Source organism: Falco biarmicus, chromosome 4 (assembly GCF_023638135.1).
Source record: "Falco biarmicus isolate bFalBia1 chromosome 4, bFalBia1.pri, whole genome shotgun sequence".
Classification (NCBI taxonomy): Eukaryota; Metazoa; Chordata; class Aves; order Falconiformes; family Falconidae; genus Falco; species Falco biarmicus.
In genome coordinates this window covers 113224871-113250683 of record NC_079291.1, presented here as the reverse complement: position 1 = coordinate 113250683, position 25813 = coordinate 113224871, and the positions used below count along the sequence as shown (strand labels likewise).

Here is a 25813-nt window from a genome sequence, read left to right as displayed (position 1 = left end):
CATCTTCCGCTAGGAGAAAAAAACGCAGGAGCCAAGCAGCAGCAGGGTGCAGAAGGAGGTTTATTGATGAAAGCTGCACAATGGGGTGGCGGTAGAGGAAAGACCAAGCTCAGCCAGTGCTGCCCAGGGCTGGGAGCAGGCAGAGGGGGCCTTTGCTGGCTTCTCCCCTCCGGTCACTGGGCTGTATGCAGCGGGGAGCCTTGCCAAGCCACGGGCCACGTGCCAATCACCGCTCCTCTTACAGGTCATCCACACTCCTCAGCACCCCGGCCATCAGGTTGCAGGCAACCTTGTGCTTCTGCCAGTGCTGGACCTGGCACGCCCTGCGCAGGGGAAGGCTGCTGCTCAGGGGCCCTGCCGTGAAGTGGGCTGCTCGCAGCTTGAGCAGGGATATAGTGGTGCCACATCCATCCCCAGGAGCAAAGCAGTGACAAGGACAAACCCCAGCACTGCACTCCTCTGGGCACTGGAGGGGAGCTGGCACAGCCAAGCATTAGCCCAACAGGGAGGTGGATGTGGCCCCCGGTTCTGAGGGCTAAGATGGTTTAACACCAGACCTTGCCAGACGATTCAGGACCAGAGAAGATTTAAATTTACTGCTACCACCCCAGCTGCCACATCCCAGCTTGTTACCTGCACCCACAGAGCCATAGGTGCTTTCCTCTCCACCTGCCCCACCAAGGTGCAGGGGAGGGAGACAGTCACCATGGAACACCCAGCCTGTTGCTGCTGTTGGTGTGGGCACTGGCAGCTCAGCACCTCGCAGCAGCAAAACAACACTCACCAGCATCTCCTCCACCAGTGTCCCGGCACATCAGCCTCACCAGAAGATTGGGACAGGTATGTGGGCAAGTGGAGAGCCACCAGTGCTGAGCAGCAGTGGGACCCCTGGCTTCCCTTGGCCCTTTCACAGCATCCTCTGATGAGGTCTGGGGTGCTCTGGGGAGCAGGGGCACTGGGGGGGCTGCAGGGGACATAGGGGGGTGGCAGGGCTCCCTTACCGTGTGCAGTACCACTCGTTCTGGCAGCGAGAGCACCGTTTGGCTGCCTCTGCACCACACACCCTACAACAGGGTTTGTCAGGGGCTAGAGCTTCCATCATGTCCAGGCTGTAGGTCTGTGCCCACCTGCAGCAGGCAGAAAAGGGGGTGAGGCTGCTCCCAGGGAACTGCCAACAAGCAGCAAGCTGTCCCCACTGCACCCCACTACTGAGGTGGTAACATTCCCAGCCAGTACCACAGACCACTCCATCCTCTCAGTGCTGAGTTTCAGCCCCTGCTAATGGGGATACTGGCTCCACTGGGCACCCTGTATGCATGTGCCAGGGCCTTACCTGCGTGCCTGAAGCTTCAGCTCCTCCTCAGTGGGACTGAAGACATGCTTCACCTGGTGCTTGGCAATGGCCTCCCACTTCCCAGTGTTTTTCTTGAGGATATAGTCCCAGATGATGGGAACCTGGTGGGAAAGGCAGAAGGGGAGGAAAAGGGTGCTCACAGCCCAGTCAAAAGCACCGCAGTATGGGGTGTCTGGGGGGCAGCCAGCCCCAGGTATGAGGAGCGTGCCCCTCCAGGAGCGTGAGTGGAGGCAGCACGGGAAAAGGCAAAGGTGCAGAGAGCCAGGGTGTGCTTTTGGGTACACAGAGGGGATGGATCCATTTGCCAGCAAGCGTTAGGTGAAACAAGGCAAAACCTTCAGGGCCCGGTTGCAAGTGAGAGTTCAGCCCCAAGGCTCCTGAGCAGAAAACCCTGGGATCTCAGTGCCCCATGTGCCGGCAGCAGTGTGAACCCCGTGCTCTGGAGCCATTTGCCTGAGCAGATTTTTCCACTCGTCATTTCCCTGAAGATGAACACCCAGGGAAGGGCTGGCCAGCACGAAAAGGAAAGCACCAGCCAAGAGCAGCGTGGGGATTTCAGACTCTGGAGTGGATGATGCTACTTCAAACAGCACTGCCTTCTCCAGCAGAGTAAAAATAGCCAGGCCTGGAAAGGGGAGGAGGCTGCTCCAGGAGCAGCCAAATGGAAAAACTCCTTTCCTCAGCTTGGCTTGGTGACAAGGAGTGAGTTCACCTCTTTCTGGGCAGAGCAGGGAGCCCATGTGTTTGCTTCGAGCTGGCTCCCCCTGCCTACTTCCTGGGGTTCAGCCCCAGCCCTTGGCAGAGGCAGAAGCAGCCCCAGCACAAAAGCAGAGCTACAGAGAAGGGCAGCAGCCCAGACAGGGGCTGGATGAGGTCCCCAGTGCGGCAGCTGCCTGTCCCTGCCCCACTGACACGCTGGCAGTTGAGGCATGTGGAGCGAATCCATAACCACCTCCACCCTGCTGCCATTCTCAGCCCCAGCCACTTGGCTTACTGATCTGCAGCTTTTCCCTGCGTCCAGCCACCCACAGCCAGCTCCGGCTGGGGCACATCACCCTCCACCAGGGCCATGCAGCCAGCCATACTGGGGGCAGCGTGTTCCCTCTCTGCACAGCCCCAGGGATCGCTGCCCGACCGACCCATCCACTCTGGAAAGTGGTGTGGGAGCCTCCAGCAGCGGGGTAGAGCCTCTGCTCTCCCAGCTGCCTCTTTGCAGATATTCCCCCTGCCCCCAGTTTCTCCTCTCAGCCCAGGAGAAGCAGAAACACTTTGCTCAAGAGGTTACCACTGCATGGATTAAACACCCCAAGAACCTCACACTGTCTGAAGACCCTCAGGGCCCAACTCCCAAGCTGTTAACAGTCAAAACAAGCCAGGGGTTATCTCTGTCCCATGCCGTCACCACCCCAGGAACTCGATGCAGTCTAGAGAGCTGTTTATAACCCAGCATTTATGCCTTTAGATGTGACTGCTTGGCCACTGTGGCAGCAGGACAAGGCTCCCATGTCACACACAGGCAACTTTGCTGGCAATAAAGGTGTAACTGTGAAATGGGTGCTCAGCGGCTTTACCAGGGCACCACCTCTCCAGAGCTGAGCTTGGTGGGAGGAAAAGGGGTCAGGGGAGCTATCAGGCTTAAAGCAGAGCAGCTAGAGAGGTGGAGGCAGAGCCACAGGATACCTGCTCCAGGATGAGGTCCTTTTTGGGGGGAGCTGGCTCTGTCATTGCAAGGTGGCTCAGAAATCTCTGCATCTCCACCAGGCTGGGCAGCTGGTCAATGAGGATGTCCGTCAGGAATGCACGGAGCTGTGGTCACGGAGAAGGGAGTGAATGGAGAGGGGTCAAGACAAGGGAGCCAGAGCTGGTGAAGCAGTGTGGCAAGAGCAGGGGTCTGTGGGGCACTGGCAGAGTGACCCATGGGGGTCCCACAAGGTGCAAACACAAGCTTTGCTGCTGCTGGCATGGTGACAGACCCTGCTGTTCTCCCACCACTGGCTCCTAGGAGCCCATAGTGGGGATGGGGAGAGATGCCGGAGGTGCCCAGTGCAGGCAAGGTCCTACTCTGTGCTGCAGAGCCTGTCGCCTTCGTGGTGTAGGGTCTTACCTTGAGGAGCTGGCTCTTGTTGAAGCCATCAAAGTGGTATTTGCGCTGGCATTCAGGGCTCAGCAGGAGGTTGAGCAGGGCAAGCCACACCTGCCCATCGAGTTTCGTCATCTTCACCTGGTCTTCAGGGGGCATCACGTGCCATGCACCATTCTCAAACTTCTTGAGCTTGCCTGAGGGACAGAACACACAATTCCAGGAAGAGTCAGTGCTGCCTGAGGGAAGACAGCTGAGAGGTGGGGACGCTGGCCTATGCTCACTGCCTCACTTCACCACAAGCAAGCCCCTCTGCTTCTGCCTGCTTCTGTTTCCCCACCCCTTTGCTCAGCAAAGCAGCCTACTTGGTACTGAGACAAAATACTACAGAGCATGAAAAGCATAAAGAACATGTTTTAAAACAATAGGACTACGGCAGGAATGGAAAAATCCCTGAGATAGCTTCCTCCATACTTGGTCAGGAGTGTAGAGCACCGGTAGGTGGTGGGGGAGCCCATGTTGCAACAACAGAGTGGCTGGAGAGGCATGTTTTGGGGTACCAGCGTGGCCAATACCCAGTCTTCTGGAGTTACTTCTGCTGGTGGAAGCCGGAAGTAGTATGAATATAACAGAAGTGATAAAACAAGCTCCAGGAGCTGCTGTGCTGCTCTGGGGGATGGAGGAGGATGTAACTCTGCATCTGCACAGCCTGGAAATATCTTTGCACTCTTGTTCCTTTCCTATCCCTCCCTTGGGGCCCTGGATCAAAGCTCCCTCTGACACCCCCAGCACACAGGCAGAGAGAAGCAATGCATTTCCTGGCTGGAGGAAGGAGGAAAGCTCCCACATCCAGCTGGGCTCTTCTCGGCAGGCACAGAGCCATGTGCTTCCCAGCATCTCTTCTGCCCCTGCACGCACCATGACCCACCTTGGTGCAGGGCTGGGGAGAGGCATGTGGGTTCCCACACCCCAGGCTGTGCCCCACCACTGCTCAGAGGCAGGCAGTGGGGAAGCTGGGGGGCTGCAGGGGGGCACACCTGGCTGCAGAGGTGTGGGAGGCAGGGCTGATGGCACAGGTGATGGCTGATGGGCACAACCTGATCAGGAAGGCCTTTGGCAAGAGCAGAGCTCAATAACCAGCAGCTTCAGGGCAATCAGTTTGCTCCCTGGGAGAGCCCATGTCTGGCTCTAATTCTTAGTGTTGTCCCAGAAAGGTGCAGACAGGCTGGGACTGACACTCTGGCCTTTCTGTGTCTGAGACAAGACTCCTCAGAGCAGCAGGTGGGGCTGTCAGACATGCTACGCTCCTGGTCTGTCCACGATCAGCTCAGAAGACACTGCCCTGTGTGAGGACTGGCTTTTGGGAGCACTGCTGGGCTCCCAGCTCAGCTGTGCTGCAGCTGCTTTCAGGCTGAACAACTTCAGGCACTAGTGAGGAGCAAGGGGAGGGGATGCTGGAGGGGGAATAGCTTTCTGCAAGGCCTCCTACAGCAGAGCCATAAGAGGCTGGATGTCCCAGCATACCACCACAGTGCCCCAGGTACCACAGGGCACAATCCATACCTGCTTCCCGGCAGCTCCAGGGGCAATGCTCCACCAGCTCGACAAGGAGGCAGGGCAGGTTGTGGGTGTTCAGCATTCGTGTCAGTGCACTCAGGGGCAGACTGGAGATGGGACAGAAAGGGTGAAATGGTGCTTGAAGACAAGTGCCAAAACAGATACAAAGCTCCCTGAGGCAACTGAGCAAGGCAGGAAAAAAACCAATAAGCTGGGTTCCCAGGAGTGCCATGGAGCAGGGTGGAGCACTGCTTCATTTGCCTCCTGGGCCACAGTGCCACTGCCACCATGGATACAGCCAGCTGCTGAAAGGGGTCCAGGCACCCGCTGTGACCCCACAGGAATCTCAACTGGAGAGCCTGGCACCTCTGCTGCTCCTGGGCACCTACCTCTCTACCTGATCGGTGATGAATCGCAGCACAGACAGGGCTTTCAGGGAAATCTCAAACTCCATCATCTCTGCCTGCTTCTGCAGCTCCTGTGGAGGGACAAACATAGCCTCAGGATTTCAGGCCCCATTTCCCAGGAGCTACAGGGAGGCAGGCTGTTGGTGGTGCATCAGTAACCACAGACTGGGGAGGAAACCAGAACCCTGCAAATCAAACTGCTTCTCATCTCAACTGTGCCACTGTTGCTCGTTTGCAAGGGCAAATGCAGAAGTGGTCGCAGCCCATTGTTGTTTGTCCCTCATCTCTCTCCCCCTAACAGGTCACGGGTGGCTACTGGCAGCAGTGCCCTGGCACAGGGACACCCCCTGAAAGAGGCCAGTACCAGACCACTCTTCTCTGCCCTTCTGGGATCATCTTGTGGCCCATGGGCCTGAAGAGACCTGTGAAGCTAGGAAGGGGGGAGCTGCACGATCAGCAGAGGAGGAAGAAACTCGGCCCTGGCACAGCTGCAGTCCTACATCCACCCTTCCTGGATCTGCCTCTCCCCTCCAGCTAAATATCAGCCTGTGGTTATCCCAGCCCGCAGCTATGCCATGCTCACCAGCCACCCAGCCTCCTTCCCTTCGCAGGTGGTGTGGAGCCCCATTTATCCCCCCACATGCTCAGGCTAACAGCCTGACCATCCTCTGACCCAGCCTCTTTTGAGACTATCGGGATGCTAGGCTGAGAGGTGTCAAGTCCTTCTCCCTGGCCCAGACCGAACTTCTCCTCTTAAGTCCCAGATGCTCAGCACCTCACATTTTTCGTGTGCAGAGCACTGACCTCAGCAACTCTTACTTCTCTGAAGTGCCACTGCAACAGTTTTTTTCCAAATTCCTGCAGTAAGAAGGCCTGTGCTCCCCATACCAGTGCCCCACATGCTACTAAGAAAGCCTTACAGTCTCTTCCCCCTGACCTCCCTCTCCAAACTCCCCTGGTGAGGCTGTTTCCTACAGCTCCTCCTGATATCCAGACCTCATCGCTGCTACCTTTGGGCAGGGACTATCTTTTGCCTGTGCTTCTGGGGGGCAGCAGAACAGGTCCTGCTCCAGGGGTTACCACCATGCACAGTCACAAAGGGCAACAGGCTCCACAACACAGGAGAGGGCAGGAACAGGTTTTTCATAAGGGGTTATTGTATGCAGAGTCAGGAGGGCCTGGAATGAATCAGAGGAAACCAGGGTCCTTGCAAGAGAAGCCCTTTTTAGAACCCTATTGGCTAGAAAAGGACATTTTTTTAACCTGAGCCATGTCAAAGCACTGACAGAGACACCCCCTTCCCCTCCCCAGCTGGGAAAACATTTCCTGGAAAACATCTCTATTGTGCTCCAGAGCCCTCCACTTCCTTCCCTTTTCTGGAAGAGGAGCATGTGCTTGGGCAACAAGCCAAAGGATGGAGGCAACACAGGGAGGTATAGCCAAGCTTGCAGGCTATCACTTTAACTCTGCTTCTCCAGATGCTCCTTGTGGTGTGCACAGTTTGAAAACTCCAGGTGCTGAGAAGTACCAGAAGAAGAGACATCCCACACCAGAAAGGTGGGCATGGCAGCCCAGGGGCACCTGACTAGGAACAACTCCAGGCTTGCTGTTGGCTCAGACCAGCACAGAGAGGAGGTATTTCTCAAACAGCTGAGGAAGCTGGGGGGAAACAGATTAGGATAATTCCTAGTCATATTGCACATTGATTTAGGGAAGGATCCGTCTCATGGTTAACCCTGGCTGGCTCCAGCAGCAGCCTGAACTAAGGGGGTTTCACAGGCTCCCACACAGCTTTCAAGAGCAACAGCAAATGGCCAAAACCCCTGTACTGCATATTTTGCCTAACTGTCATCTCTCCAGCATCCCCCACCCCTCAGAGTTCAGACTGTGTCCTGCAGGAGGCTTCAAGCTGGCACTGTCACAAGGGAGGGTGAAAGAGTGGCTGCAAGGTGGAGGAAGATTGGTGCAGCTGCTGGCCCAGCAGACAAGCATCAGCACCAGACACCCTCTGAGATGGCTGGGAGGTGCCACAGCCGCAGCCAAAGTGATCTCCATGGGAAGGCCCCCCCCCTGTGCCTCTTCAGGCTGCCCATATCCTCCATCATATGTGACCCCAATGAGCTACAGGACTTTCTCCTCACCTTCATAGATGAGGGGCTGGCCAGATCCTCAGGATGCAGCTCCACCGGGGTTGCTGTCTGTCCATTGGTGCTCTGAGCTGCGAGCAGGGTCAGTTTTCGGTGGCAATAATCAATTAAATCCAGAATGCTGTCCTCTGCTGACTCACAGATCTCCTTCACAATAACAAGAGTTTCACAGAGGGCCAGGCCCCACTGCTGTGGCTTTCCACCCCCAAGGGTGTTACACTGAAGAAAGCTGAACCTGCCTCTTACCTTGTAAAAAAACACTGTCTCCAAGAGGTTAATGATGGAGGCTTCATGATGCAGCTGTGGGAGGAAAATGGCAAAAGTGAGGCAACAGCAGAGCAGCCACCAGTACTGAGGCCACAGGCAATGGGACTGGGAAAAGCGCTCTTCTAAGAAGCTGCTTATGTAATTGTGGCCAAACAGAAGTCCAAGAGCCAAATACAAGTGATGTAATCTTTAGAACAACTCCAGTTCATGCAGTTCATATTAATATTTATGTTAACATGCCTATGACACTATAACATGCTGACAGAGAACCATGCTTCCCAGCAGGCAGGGCTTTTCAGGGCTCTGCCTCTGCACTACAGTGGCAATACAACCACAGCCCTTGGGCAAGCTGCAGCCCCTGTCACCGGCACAGAGCCACTGCCTGAGATTGGACAGTGCTCCGTATGGCTGTGCTGCTCTTAGCCCCCTGGGACCAGAGCAGACAGCCTTGTTCCGACTGGGAACCAGGAGGTAACTGCCTTGAGGCAATGCTCCAGGCAAACAGCTGCCCAGGGAAGCAACCACTTTGCCCCAGCAAGATGTTGCCCTGGACTGAAAATGGGCTAAAACTTCCAAGCCTTGGGCCGATGTCTCTTAGGTCAAGGGCTGCATCCTTCCACAGGGAAGTCCAGCTCCCCGAAATCGCTCCCTTGCTAAGAATGGCCCAAGGGACTGTTGCACCCAGGAGCGCAGTAAGAAAAAAAGCTACATTTTTCTTACACTTTCTCCAGAGGCAGATAACCTCGGAGAGCCCTCTGGTTAGAGGTACCAGAGAAAAACAGTATTCAGGGGGGGCCAAAAACCTCAGGGGCATTGTTGCCTGGGAGTGCAGGTAGCACTGAGTCACTGGGAGCTGCAAGCCAGGAGCACAGCTGCCTCAGGGAGCAGCTTTTGTTACATCCAGCAGCTCTCGCAAGCCCTTGTGCGGGATTAGGCAGGGGCACAGCCCTCCACAGAGCTGAGTTTCCCTGGGAGTAGGTCCCTGTCCCTCCTGGGGGCAAGCATATGGCCTTGTTGCCACAGCTTTGGGAAACCACGTGCTTCCCACTGTGTCACACTGTCCACTGCAGCTTCTTAGTCTGGTGAGATATAAAACCCTAGCTCTGAGATCTCCAGGGTGAGATTTATTTTTAAGCATAGTGGTACCTGCCCAATTTCCAGGCTTGCTCCCACTGCCCCCTCTACTCACCACCACATAGATGGGGAAGGTATTTCTTGGCTTGAAGTCCTCCAGCCGGCACAGCACAGGAAAGATCTTGTGTTTCCAGATCTCCACAGAAATCAGCTCCCCAATGAGAACAGGAATCTAGACAGGGAACGGATGGGGGAATCAAGCCCTTCAGACCAGTGCTGCAGAGGCAACTAGTTTTATTGGTAATGCTCAGCCACACAGATTTTGGAGTTAGCCCCCAAAGAGGGGCAGCCTTGGGACACACCGTGTGTGTATTCACCCAGCTCACAAATTGTTAGCTTTTCATCCACAGACCAACGGGCAGAAAGAGCTCCTGTGGTTGCAAAGGGGAAAGATGACCCTGAGGAGCTGGGCAGGTCCTGAGCACCACACATCCTGGTGCAGTCCAGCACATTCTGGGGCTGGGACACCTCAGGTATAAGGCAGAAATCTGCAGTCAGAGGGGCCCACGCATGAGATCAAAACAAAACTCCAAGAGAGGAACCGGAGACCAGCAAGTAGAAATACCACAGCTTGACCTTTAATATTTTTAAAAAGCAAAACTGGCAAACCAGCAGTCAAAAGTCTTTCCCGGAAACAGATTCTTCACCGTTTTATTCCAAAAATTACACACTGTCCATTAGACAACCCTAGCTCGAGGCTGAAGGCCTGGCATGGGCATCACTACTGCACCCAAGAAGGCTCACCTTGGCGTAGGTGACCAGCAGCTCAGTGAGGAGCTGCTCCTGACCCATGGAGGCACTCAGGATGGCGTGCATGTTGAGCTTCTCCACACACTCGTGCTGCGAAAGCCATCTGCAGGGCAGCCAGCAAGGACATCAGTGCCAGAGACCTCTGGCCACCAGCCCTGGGGCTCCACTGCACTCCTGGAGAGGGACCCCCATACAGGGGAACCTGCTGCTGGCACCCTCATCCCTAGGAAATGCCCCAAGCCTGCCAGACACCCCCAAACCCCACGGTGTCCCCTAAGCCTGCACTCCCTGGGGCAGCCCCAAACCCACTGCTGTCCCATTTGACCCCAACACCTACACTGTGAGACCCCAAATATGGACATCCTCCCTTCCACCACCTCTACCCGCACTGATGCCCTGGGGACACCCTAGGCCTGGGATCCCACTCTCTCCCCCGGTCCTTGCAGGAAGGCTCCAGAATGGGGGCCTCTCCTCTACCCCCCACCCCACCTTGACTTTCTGGAGTCACCTCAAAACTGGGCCACTCCTCTCCACCCTAGACCTCCCGGGAAGCCCTCCTACTCCACAGCCGACCCTCTGGGGAGGCCCCAGAACCGGTGCCTCCCCTCTCCCCCCACAGCCCCTGTGGGAACACTCCAAATGCAGAACCCCTTTTTCGCCTTCACCCCTCCCAGACCAGGCCCCCCTCGCTCCAGACCCCGTCTCCGCACCCCTGCCCGCCGATGTCCCGCAGCTCGGTGCCCCGCAGCGCCCGCACCAGCGCCTCGGCCTCGGCGGGCAGCAGCGGCGCCGGCCCGGCGGCGGCGGCCATGGCGGCGACGTCCCTATAGCAACGGGGGCCCCTGGCGGCGCCTCCACCGCCCCCTGGCGGCGCGGGGGAGCGACCGCGGCCAGCGGGGCGCAGTGGGCTCCAGGGACACGCACGGCGGACGCGCAGGGGACACCTGAGCCCCGGGGCGGGCCCCGGCTGCCATCCCTGCCGTCACTTCCAGCACACGATGATGTTGGGGTCGTTCTCCAGGCGCTCATCCAGTTCCTTGTAACTCATGCCTGGGGTGGGCAAGGCAGCAGGTTGTTAGGGGGGTGCCCAGAAGCAGTGTTGGGGGGCTGGCTGGGCTCCCCCACTCTCCCCCTAGCAGCATGGGCTTGGCAGCCCAGCTCAGCACAGAACCTAGCCCCGAGTCCCATCTCCCTGCAGTCTGAAGGCTCCAAAAGGGGCAAGGGAGACCCCAAAACCAGTGCACTGCCCTGGGCACACAGGCAGCCCTCTGCCTCCCATTGGCCCCAAGCATCATGCAGAGGAGCCTGGACCCTTACCGGTCTTGCAGCAGATCTCATCATAGCTGTGGCAGCCTGTGTACAGCCGAGCTGGGTGGCTCCGCTCATCCCGGGCGACCTTGACAGGGTATTTCTGAAGCCGCCGGATAAGACCCTTCATCAAACCAAACTGGATAAGCCTCCTGGGGATGAGGAGGGAAGAGACCGGGACCACAATGCTGAGGTGTCAGACACCCCAGCTCCCTCACTCCTTTCTGGTTCCACCATGCCATTTCACTGCCTCATGTTTTCCCACCTACAGACAGAGGGGTTGGGTACACCCCCTTCAATACCCCACACTCGCCCTGCCACCCCTGGTGTCACCGCTGCCCTCAGGGACTGAGCAGGAGAGTACTGGCTCTGACCTCTCATCCACCCTCTGGAGCTGCAGGGTGTAGCGGGAGATGAGGTCTCGCACTGTCGTGCCAGGGCTCAGCCCACAGTACAGCTGGAAGACGTCTCTGAGGCTGGCTCGCTTGTGCCCTGCAGGGACAAGTCACCAGTCAGCTTCCCTCTCCCCCCACCTCTGCCAGCAGCCCAGCACAGGGTCACCGTACCTTGTTTGGTGACATAGGACAGACACTCCTCCTGGAGACACTTGTCATCCACCAAGTCCTGGACCTTTGGTGTGGTACAGTAGACGTTGGAGTACTGGAGGGCAAGGGAAAACTAGTTCTGCTCTGCCACGGCTCCAGGAAAGACCCACCCTGCTCTGAACCCCATTGTCCCCCCTACATGGCCACTCTGATGGTGTAGCCACTGCCCGAATCCCACTTGCAGCCCCACACTCCATGGCTGGACCCACCTGGAGTATGGAGACGAGTGTGACAACCCCATAGTACCTGCAGATGGACAGGGAAACGTGAGACGCCCTCTCTGACAGCACCCACCACCCCACCTCCTGCAGCTGAACAGGCCTCCTTCCACGCACTCACAGCAGGTTTTGCACAGCAATGCGCACCAAGTTCAGCTCCACATCAGCTTCTGCAGAAATCTTCTGGACGTGCCGAAAACCATCAATGTAGGGCAGGATCTAGAAGGGGAGGAAGTGATTGCTGATGGCAGACAGCAGAGGGGCCCAAGGCATCACCCTTAAGCCTAAGAAACTCCCCTGTGTCTGGGAGCACACTGGCACAGGCAGGTTCCATCCCCAGCAGATTTTATCCTTGTCTTGGGTGAATGGGTTGCTTGCGGGACCAAGCACAAAGACAAGGGGAGCACCAAACCATGCTCATTAATGCAGTGATCTCTGGGACAGCCTGACTCTCCTCTGCCTCCAGGTAGGCTGGAAACAGATCCCATTCAAAGCATGCTGCCCCCAGTTAAGGACACGGACCTGCTGCGTGGTGAGATCCCACTGGGAGTTGAAGAAGTCATCCTTGTCTTGGGTAAAGACAGGGACATCATACTCCTGCACGATGGGGGGGTCTGGGCGCTGCTCGATCACCTTCAGGTGGATGGTGTTCGACTCATCTGTCCAGGGAAAGGGAAGTGCTCAGTCCCCACAAAAACCTTTGCTCCCTTGGGAGTTTGTGAACAACAGCCCCAGGACACCACCATGCTGCACAGAGGAAGGTGTCTGCAGCCCCATAACCTCCCGGCCCTTCAAGCCACCCAGGGCAAGGCTGGCGCAGATGCCCCCCAGCTCCAAGCACAGACAGGGAGGGAGCTGCCAGAAGCAGTATAGGCAGAGCCAACCTGTGCGGGGGGTGCCCCAGCTGCCCCCCAACACCACCCTGCCCTGCTCCTGCCCTCACCACCAGGCTGGTGTGGTTGCCATACCTATGGGCAGGGTGCACTTTCCTTTGGCGTTCAGCTCCTCCAGAAGGATGGTCATAATGGGAACCAGCTTCTGTTTACTCTCCTCGTTGGAGATAAAGCCACTTTCCAGCTAAACAGAGCAGAAAATCGAGCCAGCTCCTCCCCACAGGATTACCGGCTATAGGAACCATACATCCCAGATCCTGTCCTCCCTAAAACTTCAAGTGATGTGTGGGTAAAGCCAGCATGATCCCCTCCTTGCTGTATACCTGGCCCCCACCCCAGTAATGCCGCGATCCACAATATGTGCCAGGATACCAGTGACTCTGTGGAGTGGATCGTGAGGCAGCTGGCCTCTGCTTATATTGGCTCGGGCCTCACCTCAAGGGTGGTGAGGTAGCCGGCCAGCTTCTTCACTATGGGCTCCAGCGCACAGGCCTTGGCTCTAGCATCGCACACGAAGCCCAGGTTGAAGAGAAGAGCGTTTCGGCTGTACTTCTTGTGCTCGATACACACGGGGCAGCCGATCAGTTTCTTCTCCATGGCCGTCCTGTCAGAAGACAAGTATAAATGCACCTACGCCCTCAGGGAGGCCTGAGCCCCACACAAGGCTAGTGTTCAGTCAGCTCTGGAAGTGGGGGCTTCTCTGCTTCACAGGAAAAATTATGTCTAATCCCCAAATGCTCAGAGTGCAAAATACAGTCTGAAGAAGGGAAGAAAATAGGGTCAACCATCAGAAAAGAAAACTGCCTCCCTTCAAAAGTGGCACAGCTCTTGGGACTTGTTTGACTTTCCTGGATTTGAGGCTGATGGAGAAGCATGTGCAGCACCAGCCACCCCCAGAATCAGGTACCCATCCCCCATGCACGGGTAATTGCAGGCATAGGAATGGACCTGCTGAGTGCTGGGACAGACATCCCTGTGGGCTCAGAGCTGACAGCCGGCACTGCCACATCACCCAGCTGCTGTCTCCTGCTGGCACAGCCTTGCCGAGGTCAGGACTGGGCAGTGACATGCCCTCCCCCCCGGAAGGGCCCGGTGGCCGGCCACACTCACACGGTGATCAGTTTGTTCTGTAGCTCGGGCTTCGTGATGACATACACCTGGATGGTGTCAAAGAGCTCCCGAGAGATGAAATCCTCCGGCACCTGCAGTGGCACAGAAGGCTCCACTCCAGCCTCAGCCGGCTGCTGAGCCCGCCCCAGCCCCGTGCCCCCAACGGGGCCGGCCCCCACCGGGGCAGCCCCGCCGCCCCCTCCCTGCTCCCCTCAGGGCGCTACCAGGCCGCAGCCGCAGCCCCGCCGGCGGGCCCCGGCCCCTCAGGCCCAGCGCGCCCGCACCTGGTAGGTGATCTTGGGCCCCAGCGTGGGGTGGAATTCGCTGAAGAAGACGCACTCAATCCTGCCGCCCATGGCGGCCCAAGAAGAGACCGGGCTGGACCCGAGGCGGCAGCGGGGCGGTAGAGCGGCGGGGCGATAGAGCGGCAGGCACCACGCATGCGCCCCGACCCCTGCCGGCCACCGTAGCGTCCATCCTGCAGGACGGAACGTCACATGGCCGCGCCGATAGAGGCGGGCTCTCACCCTGAGCGACAGAGCGACCACCCATTCAGCAACGGCATGGCGCGGAGGAGGCGGGCCCTAGCGCGGACTGGCCCAATCGGGGGCCGCGCCCCGGCCCGCCCGTCTCGGCGGCGGCGGCGGCTCCCCCCTCGGCCGCCATGGCCCTGACAGCCGAGACCGAGTCCCGGCTGTACCGCTCGCTGCGCGCCGCCGCCGGCGCCGCCGCCCACCTCGTGGCGCTGGGCTTCCCCACCGCCGTGGCCGTGCTGGCGCGGCCCGGATCCAGTGAGTGCCGGGGCGGGGCGGGACGGGGCGGGGCGGGCCGGGCCTCAGCTCAGCTCACCTCAGCGCCTGCCCTTCTCTTGCAGGCCTCTTCTCCTGGCACCCGCTGCTCATGGCCCTCGCGGTAAGTCCCGCCATCCCCACCGCCCCGGTTACCGGCCACCTCCCCGTGCTGCCCTCCTGCCACGGACACCTTGCTGGGCGAGAGAAAGGGGCCCTGCTGGCCGATGGCAGCTGGCACAGAGGGTCAAGCCTCTCAGCTGCCTGTGGGTGGTGGGACGCCGAGCCCCGGGGGACACAGACCCGCTGCCGGTTCTGCCCCCGGCCGTGGCAGAGGGGTGGGGGCAGCCAATGCCAATCCTCCTGCCTCTGTCTCCCAGTTCTCATTCCTGATGACGGAAGCCCTGCTGATATTCTCCCCGGAGATCTCGCTGCTCCGCTCCTTCTCCCGCAAAGTCAAAGTGCGGGTGCACTGGGCCCTCCAGCTGCTCGCTCTCCTCTGCGCCCTCCTGGGTCTGGGCATCATCGCCTACAACAAGCACCTGAACGGCAAGGCCCACTTAGTGACCTGGCATGGCCTGACGGGGCTGCTGACCGTGCTGTATGCCAGTGGGCAGTGTGCCGGGGGGGTGCTTTTGCTCTACCCCAAACTGATGAAGAACTGGACTCTGGCTAAGCTCAAGCTGTACCACGCAACCTCAGGGCTGGTAGGCTACCTGCTGGGCTGTGCCAGCCTGATGCTGGGCATGTGTTCTCTGTGGTTCACCACCTCGGTGACCAGTGTCTCCTGGTACCTTGCCATGCTGTGTCCCCTTCTCACCAGCTTGGTTATCATGAACCAGGTGAGCAATGCTTACCTGTACCGCAAGCGGAGCCAGCACTAATGGCCTAGCACAGATTCGAACTTCCTCTGTGCGAGTGAGTGAGGCCAGGGCTCCCCCTTGCAGCCCCCCTCTGGGGTCCCCCACTTGCATAGGGTCTTCTCAGAACTCAGTTTCTACCTACTCGTCTCTCATTAGTCCTGGATTGTCCATAGTGTCTTGTCCCCGGGTAGCAGCTACAATGTGCATGAGGAGCTGCCCACCTCATGCCTGCCTGCCTTGGTAGGGATGTTTCCCAGCACAGGTAAAGCTGCTGGTCCCCATGACAGCTTGGTGCTCAGTGCTAGGAACTGGAGGGTTCATTCAGGATTCCTGCTCCTTTTCCCTTCCCTTGCTACCCAAGGCTGCTTCAGAGCAGGCAGGACAGATGCTGTCACATTCCTGGTGAGGAGGGCAGGGAGTCCCTGCTCACCCCAGAGGCTACAGCGGGCACCATGCTGCCTCTCCTACCACAAAGGCAGCTTGGCCAGTAAAAGCACAGGGCATGGTTGTGGCTTCAGCCTCAGGAGGGCCAAAGCAAGGTGACAGCACCCAAGGCAGATGCAATGGTACAGCAGCACATCTGTCCCCATGGCACAGACCCATGCAGGGACTTGTGTGGTCTCCAGGACTGGTGCAGTGAGCCCTGTCCAACAGCTGTGGATCTGGGCACCCATTGCCACGCACAAATCCTTCCCACAGGCTGGGACAGCAAAGCTTCAGCCTGGCAGGAGGTGGGGGTCATTTTACAGAGAAAATTACTGAGCCAGGCTGCATACTGGCAGCCTGCAAAGGCCTGTTTTGTCCCTCTGAGGGGCACAAGGAACAGTGCAAGCACAGGGGAAGCAGGGCTTGGTGTGGGCCTGGGGGATGAGCCCTTGAGCCAGCCTGTGAAACAGCCCTTAGGAAGGCAGAAAGGAACCTCCTCACCTCTCCTCTCGCCAGCACAACAACCTTCCTTCCAGCCTGCTCACCACTGGGGCAGCTGGGTGCTGTGAGGCTGTCTGCTGCAGCACCCCCATGGCTCCTCTGGCACATACCCTGCTCGGCAGGGCTGGAAAGCTGGGAGTAGCTCCCAGGCTGGGAAATTCCTCTGTATCCAGAGCTTTTATTCAATAAAGATTTCAGGCAGCTACAGCACAACAAGTCCTCTTTACTGCCTGGGCAGGACTTTTGGGGTGTGGGCAGACATGTCCCCTGCAGATTTCCCACCTGCTCATAAAGGGTCTCTCCCAGCCTGGTGGGAGCACCTGGGAAGAAATCCCCTCCCCGGGCTCCTGCACAAGAGCACTCAGGGGCTGCTCTGTGCCTGGCCCCCTGCCTGTGCTCTGCTATGGGAGCCAACTCTTTCAAAGAACTCTTTATTGATACCGAAACATCTGTGTTTTTCCTGGTTGACAAAACCTTCTTGTGTGGTCCTTTAAAAAAATAATCACAACACTATCAAGCCACATCCCGGGCTGGGGACTGCCTGGGGCATCAGAAGCTTTGAGGAGGCTATCGCAAGGAGCATCCTCTCCATCCAGGAAAAAAAAAAAAAAAAAAAAAAAAGCAGCCCATCAACACAGAGGGAGGGAAAGAGAAGGGGGAGCCCATATTCTACCCGCAAGAAAAAAACCTTGCTGCCGGAGGAAGCAGCGAGAGCCCCACCGTAAAAATTAATTCCAGCTTCTAGTGTAATCTGACAAATGGATTAGCTGGGGAGCAGCCAAGGGCACCGGCTCCTTGCAGGGCTGGCTTCGGGGGTGGGAGAGGGAGGAGGAGAGAACCCCCCATGCACGAAGCCCAAAGCTGGTGGCACCGGACCACTGCTGTGAGGGGCTGAGTGTCACCCTCTGCCCAGCAGACCTCTCACCAGTCAGGATGAGCTCCTGCCAGGGGTGGGGGAAGGTTCCCCACAAGAAAGGAATTTGGAAATGAAACCCACCAGCCTTCCTGTTCCCTTGGGTGGGGACAAAACTACCTTCAGAAGGAGAAAATAAGTGTTGAGCGCTCTGACCAACCCCCAGCACACAGGAGAAGCAAGGAAGTGCTGCTGACTTTGCTCCTGTGTGGGCAAGTGCAGTAGCCTCAGGGCAGGGATCAGCTCCGCATCCCCCTCCTGGAACAGCCCCCGCTGCTGGTACCGACATCCACAGCCTTGTGCCAAGGCGAACAGCTCGAGGAATCCGTCCTTGTGGTGGCAGCAGCGTCTAGTCCCCCCAGGTGCTCAGTGCTGGCCACAAACAGCAACGAAGCATTGGAATGAGGTAGCCCCCCTGCCTCTGCTGCTGGAGGAGTCCCTGCTCCCCGCCGAGCGTCCCAGCTGTTCGGGGGACACGAGGGGGCTTAGCAGCTCTTCGATGGAGACAGGGCGGGGAAGGGGGGGACGGCATTTCGGCTGGTCACAGCTGGGATGGGACATCTTGGAAGGTGATGAGGTTGGACTCCTGGCCAGCACCCTTCCCAGCTGTGCCAGGGTCGGGCAGCAGCGGGCTGTTGGCCTTCACTGCTGCCTCCTCCTCCTCCTCGTCCTCCATGCTAGGCCAGGCTGACTGGTCCTCCACACGCTTCAGTCGCTCGTTCAGGGCCTTCAGGGCCAGTTGCCTGTGGGGCAAGGGCAGATGGGTGGGTTAACCCTGGGTCCAATGGGCAGAGCAAGGGTTAAAAGCTCTGCCCCACGGGGCAACTGTGCAAGCCTTCCCTGCCTTCTTCCCGGCAGGAGAGGGTGGATTCAGCAGTGCTGGGGATGACCCAGAGTGCCTGGGACTGCCTCACAGAAGCCCACTCGTGCTCCCAGACTACAATACACAGAGTTTTCATGCCACGTGGTGCGCTCAGAAGCTATCAGATGGCACACAGACCGCTCCGCTCCGGGAACAGGGGAAGAAAGGCATAAAACAGGGCAAGGGAAAGCAGAGCGCCAATACCTTGTCCAAATCTTCCGGCAGGGAGTCAGGAAGGCTAACGCCAGGCACATGGGAAGGCTGGGGCGCAGGGCTGACTCACTGCCTTCCCCTGCACCAGGATGAATGAGTGCAGGGCTGCCACGAACTGAGCCGGGAGCCTGCACCTCCCCAGGCAGCTGACAACTCCCTTCCTTCTGCAGGGACCCCGAACCCTGCCTGCCCCCTTGCCAGGATCTCTCTGCTCTTCCCCTGCATGTCGACTACCACTCCATGCTGTGAAGTGCAGGACAACATCCCACCAGCCCTCCAAAATGCTCCCCACCCCTTCTGTGGCAGGGAGGGCAGCTCCCAGTAGACCCCTTGGAGAAGGCCCCCCCACAGCACCCTGCACCCAAATCTCCCTGCTCCTCCTTGTCTCGGTTTTAAACCCGACCCTCATTACCCATACTCATGGAAGCAGGGCAAGCGGTACCTCCTCCTCTCGGCGTCCTGAGGGTCTGTCCCCGGCAGGCTTATAGTGATGGATGACGGGGCACCCACGTCGTAGCGTTTGACTGTCTTGCGGCAGACCTTCACCTTCACCAAGATGCCATGCACCAGGTTGGCCACCAGCCCCACCACGGGCTGCAGGATCTCGGGGAAGAAAGTGGCGAAGGCGAAGTGGTCAGACATGTCTCCACGGCCTCTACTGTGCCGCTGGTAGAACCGGAGATAGACCCAGCTGGAGAGGAGCCCGAAGCCATACGAGGCCAGTACATTGCTCTCGATGAGGACAGCAAGCCGCAGCAGAGCCAGGAGAAGGAGCAGGAGCATGGGGACAGCCTTCATTCTGACTTGGGGCACCTTCAGGACGGTGCTGTCCCCCATCGTCTGCTTGAGGGCCACCAAAACTCCCCCGAGGAAGCCCAGCCCGCCGTGGATGCGGACAGCGAACAGGTAGGGGAGGTGGAAGGAGGCCACATAGGTGAGGAAGTAAGCAAGGGCCCCCAGGAGCCCCACCGCGACGTTCACCACCGCGAAGAAGACCAGCAGCTCCAGAGCACCCCAGAGGGGCTCCAGCAGCCGCCCGGCCGCCCCCAGCGTGGCCAGGCTGGCCGCCAGGCCCCAGGCCCGCTCCTCCACCAGCCCGTGCGTCAGCAGTGTCCAGACCCAGAAGTTGGGGGGCAGGAGGTAGCCGGGGGTCACCCCCAGGCCGTAGGCCGTGTCCAGGCCGAAGGAGAGCAGGTAGAGGAGGACGACGGCGGCGCTCAACGACTTCACAACCACGCTGGTGCCGGCCAGCGCCGCCAGGAAGTGCTGCCGGGCCACTGGCAGGTACCGCCGCATCTTCGGCCCCCGCCGGCGGCACGAGGCTGCCCCGCGGGGGCTACAGCGCCCAGCCTCCCCGCGCCAGGGCCACCTCCCCGCACCGAGGCCCGCTCAACCCACGCCCGGGCCCCTCTAGCCGCCGCCGCAGGCCAGGCCGCGCTGGGCCCCGCTGCTGGGCCAGGCCGGGCGCGGACAAACAGCGGCTCTGCGCATGCGCGGGCGGGGCGGGGGCGGCGCCGGCTTCTCCAGGTGGGGCCGGAGTCCCGCCGCAAAGCACGTCGGGACGCGTAGTCCGGCCCCGCGGGGGGCGGCACGGCGGGGAAGCCCGGGCCTCATGGACAGAGGAGCGGGGCTGTGGGGCCACTCGGGGGACAGGCATGGGGTTGTGGGCACAGACGCTGGAGGGAACACTCACACACACACACACACACACGACACGGACACGGGTGGGCTGGACACGGGGGGCACTCGGGGACATTGACCCCCCCAGGACAGGGGGACGGGGATGTGGGGACGCGGGCGCAAGAGGACAGAGGCATGGAGGGAGGGCTGTGGCACAGGGGACAGGGACGTGGGGAAGGGGTGACACGGTCCTGCGGGGACAGGCAAGGGGGATGGGGGGGGCTACGTGGGGGGGCTGAGCCCCTGTTGCCCCACAGCCCCCCCTGCGCAGCAGGTGGGTGCCTGTACCCCTGCCTGTGTCCCTGCGCACCAGCCCCCTGGCTGAGGTGCAGGCAGTGGCCCCCCATATCCTGCCAGACCCCCACCCCGTGCTGTGCCCCCCCCCCCCCGGCCGTGGCCACGTACACGGGCAATGACTCAGCCACCACCTGTGAAGTGAAAATATGAACATTATTTAATAACTGAGTCTCTGTAATAAACCATTTGAAAATATTTTACAAGGAGTCACACGCACGATATCTTACAAATTGTCTTTTTGTTGTTTTTTTAAGTTTTCCAACTCTTCTGTACAAAAAAAAATTAAAACCCAAAGAAATAAAAAATAAATTAAAGAAAATCAATTAAAACCCCAATGCCTTTGAATGAGCAGAGAGAAGCTTTCAGGTGGGGATGGGGCAGGACGCGACCCCGGTGGGATGGGGGGCCTGGGGCCACGCTGCCTCTTCATCTCATTGGTTTTTAACTTAAAATAGACTATATATGTATATATTTATAGGTATGTATAGTGGTGGTTTTCTGGCAGAGCACCTAACTAGACTACAGAAGTACACACACTCCCGGTAACACAGAGCCATCTGTTCAAACACAGTTCCCAGAGACAGTAACCAAACACACACTGAAAAAGCTACAAGCAGAATGACCATTAATTAACCCCAGCACTAATTAGTGCCTGGCACCCTCCCCAGCCCCACCCGGGGTGGCCATGCCGAGGGGGCTCCCCCAGACCCAGTTGATGGGGTGGCTCTGAGCAGGGTCCCCATGGGGGTGAGTGTCCCCGAGGCAGCCCACCCAGGCAGGGGCCCCCTGGCGCTGCCGGGAGCAGTGGGGGCGTGGATGGTGGGTATGGCACCCCCTGCACTGCAGCACCCTGGAGTGTCACGGCTGGGCACCCTGCACTGGGCCCCCCCCAGCCCTGTGGCAGTTCTCCTGGCTGGGGTGGTGGGGTGCAGTGGGGTGCTGTGGCTGAGCAGCTGCTCCATCTCCCTCCTTGGCACCCAGTGTTTTGGCTGGGGGGACGACACCCCCACCTGAGTGCCCTGGGGTGAGCCCCAGCACCCTAGGACACTGCGCTGCCGAGGCACCTCCTGCCCTCCCAGCACTGGGTGCCCTCATCTGGGACGTCAGCAGCACCCCTGGAAGCAGCTACCCTCGCTGCGGCCGGCCAGCAGCCCCCGTGCTAGTGCCATGAGGGATGGGCATGGGAGCCTGGCATGTCCCTCTGGGGACGTGTGGCAGCTTCTGCTCCACCTCCCGCTCAGGGATGCGAGGCACATCCCGCCGGAGCAGTGCCATGTCCCCTCATGGACAAGCAGCACCGTTTCTTTGGCAGGGCTACCGCGGGGGGGGGGGGTGGGTGGGCAAGGGGCGAGGGTGGCTGGGGGCCCGGGCAGGGCTGGGGTGGGCAGGGCAGGATTTCACAGTGATCTGCAGAACGGAAAAGAAACAAAATACATTCCACGCCCCCCCATCCCCCTGCCCCGTTTTTCAACCCAGTATCTGTGCCCAAGGACGCATGGAGGGCTGAGCCCAGTGCAGGTATCAGGGCTCCATCCCACCCCAATCATGGTCAGCAGCTCCCCCCTCCCCCTCCGCCTCTGCCCCTGCCCCCAGGGATTCTGGAGCCACCCACTGCCCTGCATGCCTGCGGGGCCGGGGGGGAGGGGGCCGGTACTCGCTGGAAAAAATAATACTGACCCACATAGTCAAGTCAAGTCCTTTTTTCTTCCCCCCCCCCCCCCCCCCCCCCCCCTTTTTTTTTTTTTCTATGTGTCCTTGTTGCTGACAATAAACACCGCCGGTCTCCAGGCGAAAATGTTGGAAACTCAATGTATAAAGATCTGCTTTAAAATCTTCAGGCTAAAAAAATAGGCGAGGTGGATGGAGGGGTCGTGGGTAGAGGGTGCTGACACCACTTTCCAAGTCCCAAGCGGCTGGGCGGGCATGACGCTGGGGCACTGACCCGGTCCCCGCTCTGCCGGGGAGCCCCTGCCCACACCCCAACTCTTCTTTGGCTGCGGCCGGTGGGGAGCGTGGGCGGCATCACAGGGGTCCCCAAGGAGGCAGAGGGGACGTTGCTCCACTGGGCCAGGGAGGGGGATGGAGATGGAGCTTGAAAGAAAAGAGAGCTAGTGGGGGTGGCCAGGGGGGCTAAAGGCAGACGGCCGGGGGCAGTGGGTGCTGGCTGGCGCTGGAGTAGAGAAGCAGCAGCTGCAGGGAGAGCAGGACCCCCAGGGAGGGGGCAAAGGAAGCCCCTCGGCCACAGTCTGAGGTATCTTCCTGGGGAAGGGGTCAAAGGGAGAGGGGCCATGGGGCACCCCAGCAGTACCTCGGCACTCCAGGGGCATCCACTGCCCTGGCAGGGGCACCCACCACCCCCCTGCAGCCCTGCTGCACCTCCTGTCCCAGAACCCCAGTAGCAGTGCCCCCCTGGGAGACCCTCCACAGTGCTCCTCTCCCTGGGACCCCCGTGGCTTTGGTCCCCTCCAGGAGGGCACCCACCCCATGGCATTGCTCTGCTAGAGACTCCCCTATGGCTCTGACCTCCCCAGGGGCCACCCCAAAGCTCCTGATCCCATCCAGGTCCTCCCAGGGCACCAAATCCCCATCAGCAGTCTCCCCCCATGGTACTGCACCCCCAGGATCCCCCCACGGTTCTGTTCCCCTCAGGGGGACACCCCACGGGGTCTGTTCCCCTCCGGGGGGTACTCACTCCTCTATTCTCCCAAGGTGGGCACCCCACAGCTCTGCTCCCCTGGGGACCCCCCATGGCTCTGCTCCACTGCCTCAGGGGGAACCCCCTTCCCTCCAACCCACCCCAGGGCCCCCCACAGCTCCACTCCCCCCTTCCCCCCCTGCCCCCCACGTACTGTTGCATTGTAGTCAAAGCAGATGTGGGGGCCTTTCCGGTAGCGGGGCCTGTCCACCAGCTCACACTGGTTGGGGTCCCTCGGGGGGGCTTTGCAGGTCAAGGAAACCAGCAGGGACAGGGTGCCAGGGGCCCATGGGGCACCCCATGTCTACCCCCATCCCCTCTAGCCATGGGCCAGCTCCCTCCACCTTTGCCAGACCCTGCAGCTCCTGGCACCCCTGCCCTGCCCCAGACCCCGCCTGCCCTTCTACCCTTCTGCCACCGTGTCCTGGTGGGATGCAGCCAGGACACCAAAGGATACCTCTTACCTCTGCCTGCAGCAGCTTGATGGACTCGCACTGGCTGCAGAGAGGCTTGTCAGCCACCACAAAGAGCAGGTTGGTGTTGGCCAGCCTCTGTGCGTGGAAAAGCCTGGGGGTGCGATGGTAGCAGGGACCCCAGTTACCCTGTGCCCCGTTTGACACCCGGCCCCTTTTGCCAGCCCTGCTGGCAGATGGCTCTGGGGAGGCCAAGCCAGCAGGGCATCCCCATCCACAGTCTCATCCCCATCCCTACCCCCAACCCTGTCCCCGTCCCCATCCTTGTCCCCATCTCCATCCTCAACCCCATCCCTGTCCCGAAGCCAAGGGGCTGCCCAGGGAACTGGCACTGATGGACTTTTGGGGCTTGGTCCCACTTGGAGGAGCTCTGGGGACGTCACCATCACCCCACAGCCCACAGGGTTGCTACCACTGCTCTCTGTCCCCACTGCCCAGGTACCACAGCCCCTTGAGCGCTGCACGGCATCTCCCATCGCCCCTAGGCAGGTGGAGGTCCTGGCAAAGGCAGCCTACGGGGTGTCCCCAACCCTGCCAAGGTGGTGGGATGGCAGGGATGGACCCACCTGGAGCAGTTGCCGCAGTCAATGATGGCATTGTAGGTGGCGTTGACAGTGCTGAAGTAGTACTGCGTCTGCTTCATGATGCAGCTTGTCTCCCTGGCCTCCATGCTGTCTCCTGCCACCTCCTCTGTGCCAGCACAGTGCCGTGGGACAAGGGCCATGGACCGCCCCGCCATGTGCCCCCACCACATCCCCTGCCCACCCCCAGCCTGGGGCTCCCAAGGGACTCACCCGTCTGGAACCAGCTGCTGTAGGTGAGGCCATAGAGGAACTGCTGGAAGAGGGACCTGGGGAAGGAGAGCACAGCCACGCTGGCTGTCCCAGCCCCAGGGATGTACTGGTGACACCCCCCAATGGAAACAGCCCCCGGGGAGGGGCTGTGGCAGGACTCACCAGGCTGTGGCTGAAGTCCACCAGGCGAGGTTCAGGAGATCGGCCACAGTGGGCTGTGGGCAAAGAGGGGGGGCAGTGAGCCAGCAGGTCCCTGTATGAGGTGCTGGGGACACACCCATGAGTGTCAGCTCCTGGCCCACCAGGAAGCCACCATCCCCGTGGGTACTCACCACGAAGACGCCACGGGGCGCAGCACCCGTGTTGCTCTGGGCCTCGGGGGCACAGACTGACTGGAAGTCATAGGACTCTTTGCGGGCATAGAAGGAGTTGTTGTAGAGAGCGGACATCAGGTTGGCATCCACTTCACTGAAGAACTTGCCCACCTGGGATTGGGACACCCAGTCTGCACCTAAACGCCACCTCGACTGCAGGTCTCCCCCATAGGGACTTGAGCAGGGCTGTGTCATGCTATCCATGACACGAGCTCAAAAGTCTCAGCTCCCTGCTTGCATCACAGGTTCAGGAGAGCTGCCACCTGGGCACCGCTCACCTGGTACCAGTGGTCCTCCTGGTTGGAGAGCACCAGAAAGCCCCCATCATCGATGAGGACACAGATGAGGTCCTGCAGAAGGAGGGCAGTGTCACCCACCCACTGGCCATGCCCAGACCAAGACAGGACAGGCAGGGCCGGGGTGGGTGATGGGCAGTCAGGCAGGGGGCTGGTATGGTGTCCCCAAGCGTGGGGGCTGCTCAGGAGCATCCTGGTGCTGGAAGCACCCGTGCTGAGAGGGTGCAGGGAACAAGAACCACTGCCCACACTGTGGGGATTAACAGCCCCCTCAGGGGGGTGGCCATGGTCCAGGGCATAACCCCTGGGGCTTCATCCCTGCAAGAGGGGTCGGGGGCTGGCTGAGCTTTGGGATCAGCAGGGGCACAGGGCAGGAGCGCTCACCCAGATGGCACAGGCAGGGTGGGCAAGAGACGGGGACCCTGCCCAGCCATCCCCTGCTCCCCCTGCCTGCTGTTCCCTGCTGCCTCCACCCCTGCCCACCACCCACCTTGTTGTTGGCCTCACAGTCCATCTCGCAGCTGGTCGAGGGGTCGCACTGTCAAGTGAAACCAGGGCAGAGGGACAGGTTAGCAGGAGGACTGTCTTTCCCACCCATAGTTTTCCTCCTGGACAGGAGGGGACACATGGGGCGGTGTGCCCTGGACAGGGTGACAGGCAGGGCTGTGCAGGAGGTACAAGCCCAGGGGGGCCACAGGCACTGTGTCCCAGCAGTGCTCCCCAGCCACGTCCCCAGCAAGCAGAGCTCCCTTCCTGTCCCCGTCCCCATCCCCATCCCCATCCCCATCCCCATCCCCATCCCCATCCC

General features: G+C 59.8%; 5 protein-coding genes across 8 annotated transcripts in view; 1 reads left to right on the top strand and 4 right to left on the bottom strand.

The window, feature by feature from the left end:
- Positions 1 to 42: 42 nt before the first annotated feature.
- Positions 43 to 10666, bottom strand: ZMYND10 (zinc finger MYND-type containing 10). Its single transcript, XM_056334541.1, has 12 exons — positions 10407 to 10666; positions 9691 to 9799; positions 9002 to 9118; positions 7792 to 7845; positions 7540 to 7692; positions 5381 to 5469; positions 4998 to 5098; positions 3459 to 3631; positions 3035 to 3160; positions 1334 to 1455; positions 1002 to 1127; positions 43 to 323 (listed from the first exon to the last, which is right to left on the bottom strand). The coding sequence occupies exons 1-12, from the start codon at positions 10505 to 10507 to the stop codon at positions 239 to 241; spliced, it is 1356 nt and encodes a 451-aa protein (XP_056190516.1). The 5' UTR covers positions 10508 to 10666; the 3' UTR covers positions 43 to 238.
- NPRL2 (NPR2 like, GATOR1 complex subunit) lies at positions 9503 to 14279 on the bottom strand. Its single transcript, XM_056334542.1, has 12 exons — positions 14115 to 14279; positions 13831 to 13922; positions 13156 to 13324; positions 12796 to 12904; positions 12350 to 12486; positions 11949 to 12046; positions 11819 to 11855; positions 11571 to 11664; positions 11379 to 11496; positions 11014 to 11156; positions 10641 to 10746; positions 9503 to 9799 (listed from the first exon to the last, which is right to left on the bottom strand). The coding sequence occupies exons 1-11, from the start codon at positions 14184 to 14186 to the stop codon at positions 10679 to 10681; spliced, it is 1137 nt and encodes a 378-aa protein (XP_056190517.1). The 5' UTR covers positions 14187 to 14279; the 3' UTR covers positions 9503 to 9799; positions 10641 to 10678.
- Positions 14280 to 14447: 168 nt separating this feature from the next.
- LOC130147444 (transmembrane reductase CYB561D2) lies at positions 14448 to 16615 on the top strand. The gene is made up of 3 exons (XM_056334547.1): positions 14448 to 14621; positions 14705 to 14742; positions 14999 to 16615. The coding sequence occupies exons 1-3, from the start codon at positions 14495 to 14497 to the stop codon at positions 15500 to 15502; spliced, it is 669 nt and encodes a 222-aa protein (XP_056190522.1). The 5' UTR covers positions 14448 to 14494; the 3' UTR covers positions 15503 to 16615.
- A 210-nt stretch (positions 16616 to 16825) lies between these two features.
- TMEM115 (transmembrane protein 115) lies at positions 16826 to 19878 on the bottom strand. 2 transcript variants are annotated; one of them, XM_056334544.1, is made up of 2 exons: positions 18809 to 19878; positions 16826 to 18064 (listed from the first exon to the last, which is right to left on the bottom strand). In XM_056334544.1, the coding sequence occupies exons 1-2, from the start codon at positions 19690 to 19692 to the stop codon at positions 17863 to 17865; spliced, it is 1086 nt and encodes a 361-aa protein (XP_056190519.1). In that variant the 5' UTR covers positions 19693 to 19878; the 3' UTR covers positions 16826 to 17862. The 2 variants fall into 2 exon arrangements, with proteins under 2 accessions (XP_056190519.1, XP_056190520.1); XM_056334545.1 differs by having other exon boundaries at positions 18839 to 19875.
- Positions 19879 to 20507: 629 nt separating this feature from the next.
- The window catches only part of CACNA2D2 (calcium voltage-gated channel auxiliary subunit alpha2delta 2), a 223570-nt gene continuing 218264 nt past the window's right edge, over positions 20508 to 25813 (bottom strand). For 2 of the 3 annotated variants that reach the window (XM_056334538.1, XM_056334539.1), the window contains 9 exons: positions 25496 to 25543; positions 24988 to 25059; positions 24668 to 24820; positions 24498 to 24550; positions 24336 to 24391; positions 24108 to 24231; positions 23526 to 23635; positions 23223 to 23311; positions 20508 to 22632 (listed from right to left, as the gene is read on the bottom strand). In XM_056334538.1, the coding sequence (XP_056190513.1) occupies positions 22504 to 22632; positions 23223 to 23311; positions 23526 to 23635; positions 24108 to 24231; positions 24336 to 24391; positions 24498 to 24550; positions 24668 to 24820; positions 24988 to 25059; positions 25496 to 25543 (834 nt within the window). In that variant the 3' untranslated portion in view covers positions 20508 to 22503. The remainder of the gene's footprint in view (positions 22633 to 23222; positions 23312 to 23525; positions 23636 to 24107; positions 24232 to 24335; positions 24392 to 24497; positions 24551 to 24667; positions 24821 to 24987; positions 25060 to 25495; positions 25544 to 25813) is intronic. The other variant, XM_056334540.1, reaches the window with a different exon arrangement.

Excerpts from the sequence above, each read along its gene's own strand:
- ZMYND10 (XM_056334541.1), bottom strand. The coding sequence starts at position 10,507 with ATGGCCGCCGCCGCCGGGCCGGCGCCGCTGCTGCCCGCCGAGGCCGAG. Across the intron at positions 9,800-10,406 it reads CGGGACATCGGCGGGCAGGG|ATGGCTTTCGCAGCACGAGT; the intron begins GTGCGGAGACGG and ends GCTGCCCTGCAG. Across the intron at positions 3,161-3,458 it reads ACAAGAGCCAGCTCCTCAAG|CTCCGTGCATTCCTGACGGA; the intron begins GTAAGACCCTAC and ends CCGTGACCACAG.
- NPRL2 (XM_056334542.1), bottom strand. The coding sequence starts at position 14,186 with ATGGGCGGCAGGATTGAGTGCGTCTTCTTCAGCGAATTCCACCCCACG. Across the intron at positions 12,905-13,155 it reads GCTACCTCACCACCCTTGAG|CTGGAAAGTGGCTTTATCTC; the intron begins GTGAGGCCCGAG and ends TGCTCTGTTTAG. Across the intron at positions 11,157-11,378 it reads CTCCAGAGGGTGGATGAGAG|GAGGCTTATCCAGTTTGGTT; the intron begins GTCAGAGCCAGT and ends CCTCATCCCCAG.
- LOC130147444 (XM_056334547.1), top strand. The coding sequence starts at position 14,495 with ATGGCCCTGACAGCCGAGACCGAGTCCCGGCTGTACCGCTCGCTGCGC. Across the intron at positions 14,622-14,704 it reads GCTGGCGCGGCCCGGATCCA|GCCTCTTCTCCTGGCACCCG; the intron begins GTGAGTGCCGGG and ends CTTCTCTTGCAG. Across the intron at positions 14,743-14,998 it reads CGCTGCTCATGGCCCTCGCG|TTCTCATTCCTGATGACGGA; the intron begins GTAAGTCCCGCC and ends TCTGTCTCCCAG.
- TMEM115 (XM_056334544.1), bottom strand. The coding sequence starts at position 19,692 with ATGCGGCGGTACCTGCCAGTGGCCCGGCAGCACTTCCTGGCGGCGCTG. Across the intron at positions 18,065-18,808 it reads CCCTGCTTCCATGAGTATGG|GCAACTGGCCCTGAAGGCCC; the intron begins GTAATGAGGGTC and ends CTTGCCCCACAG.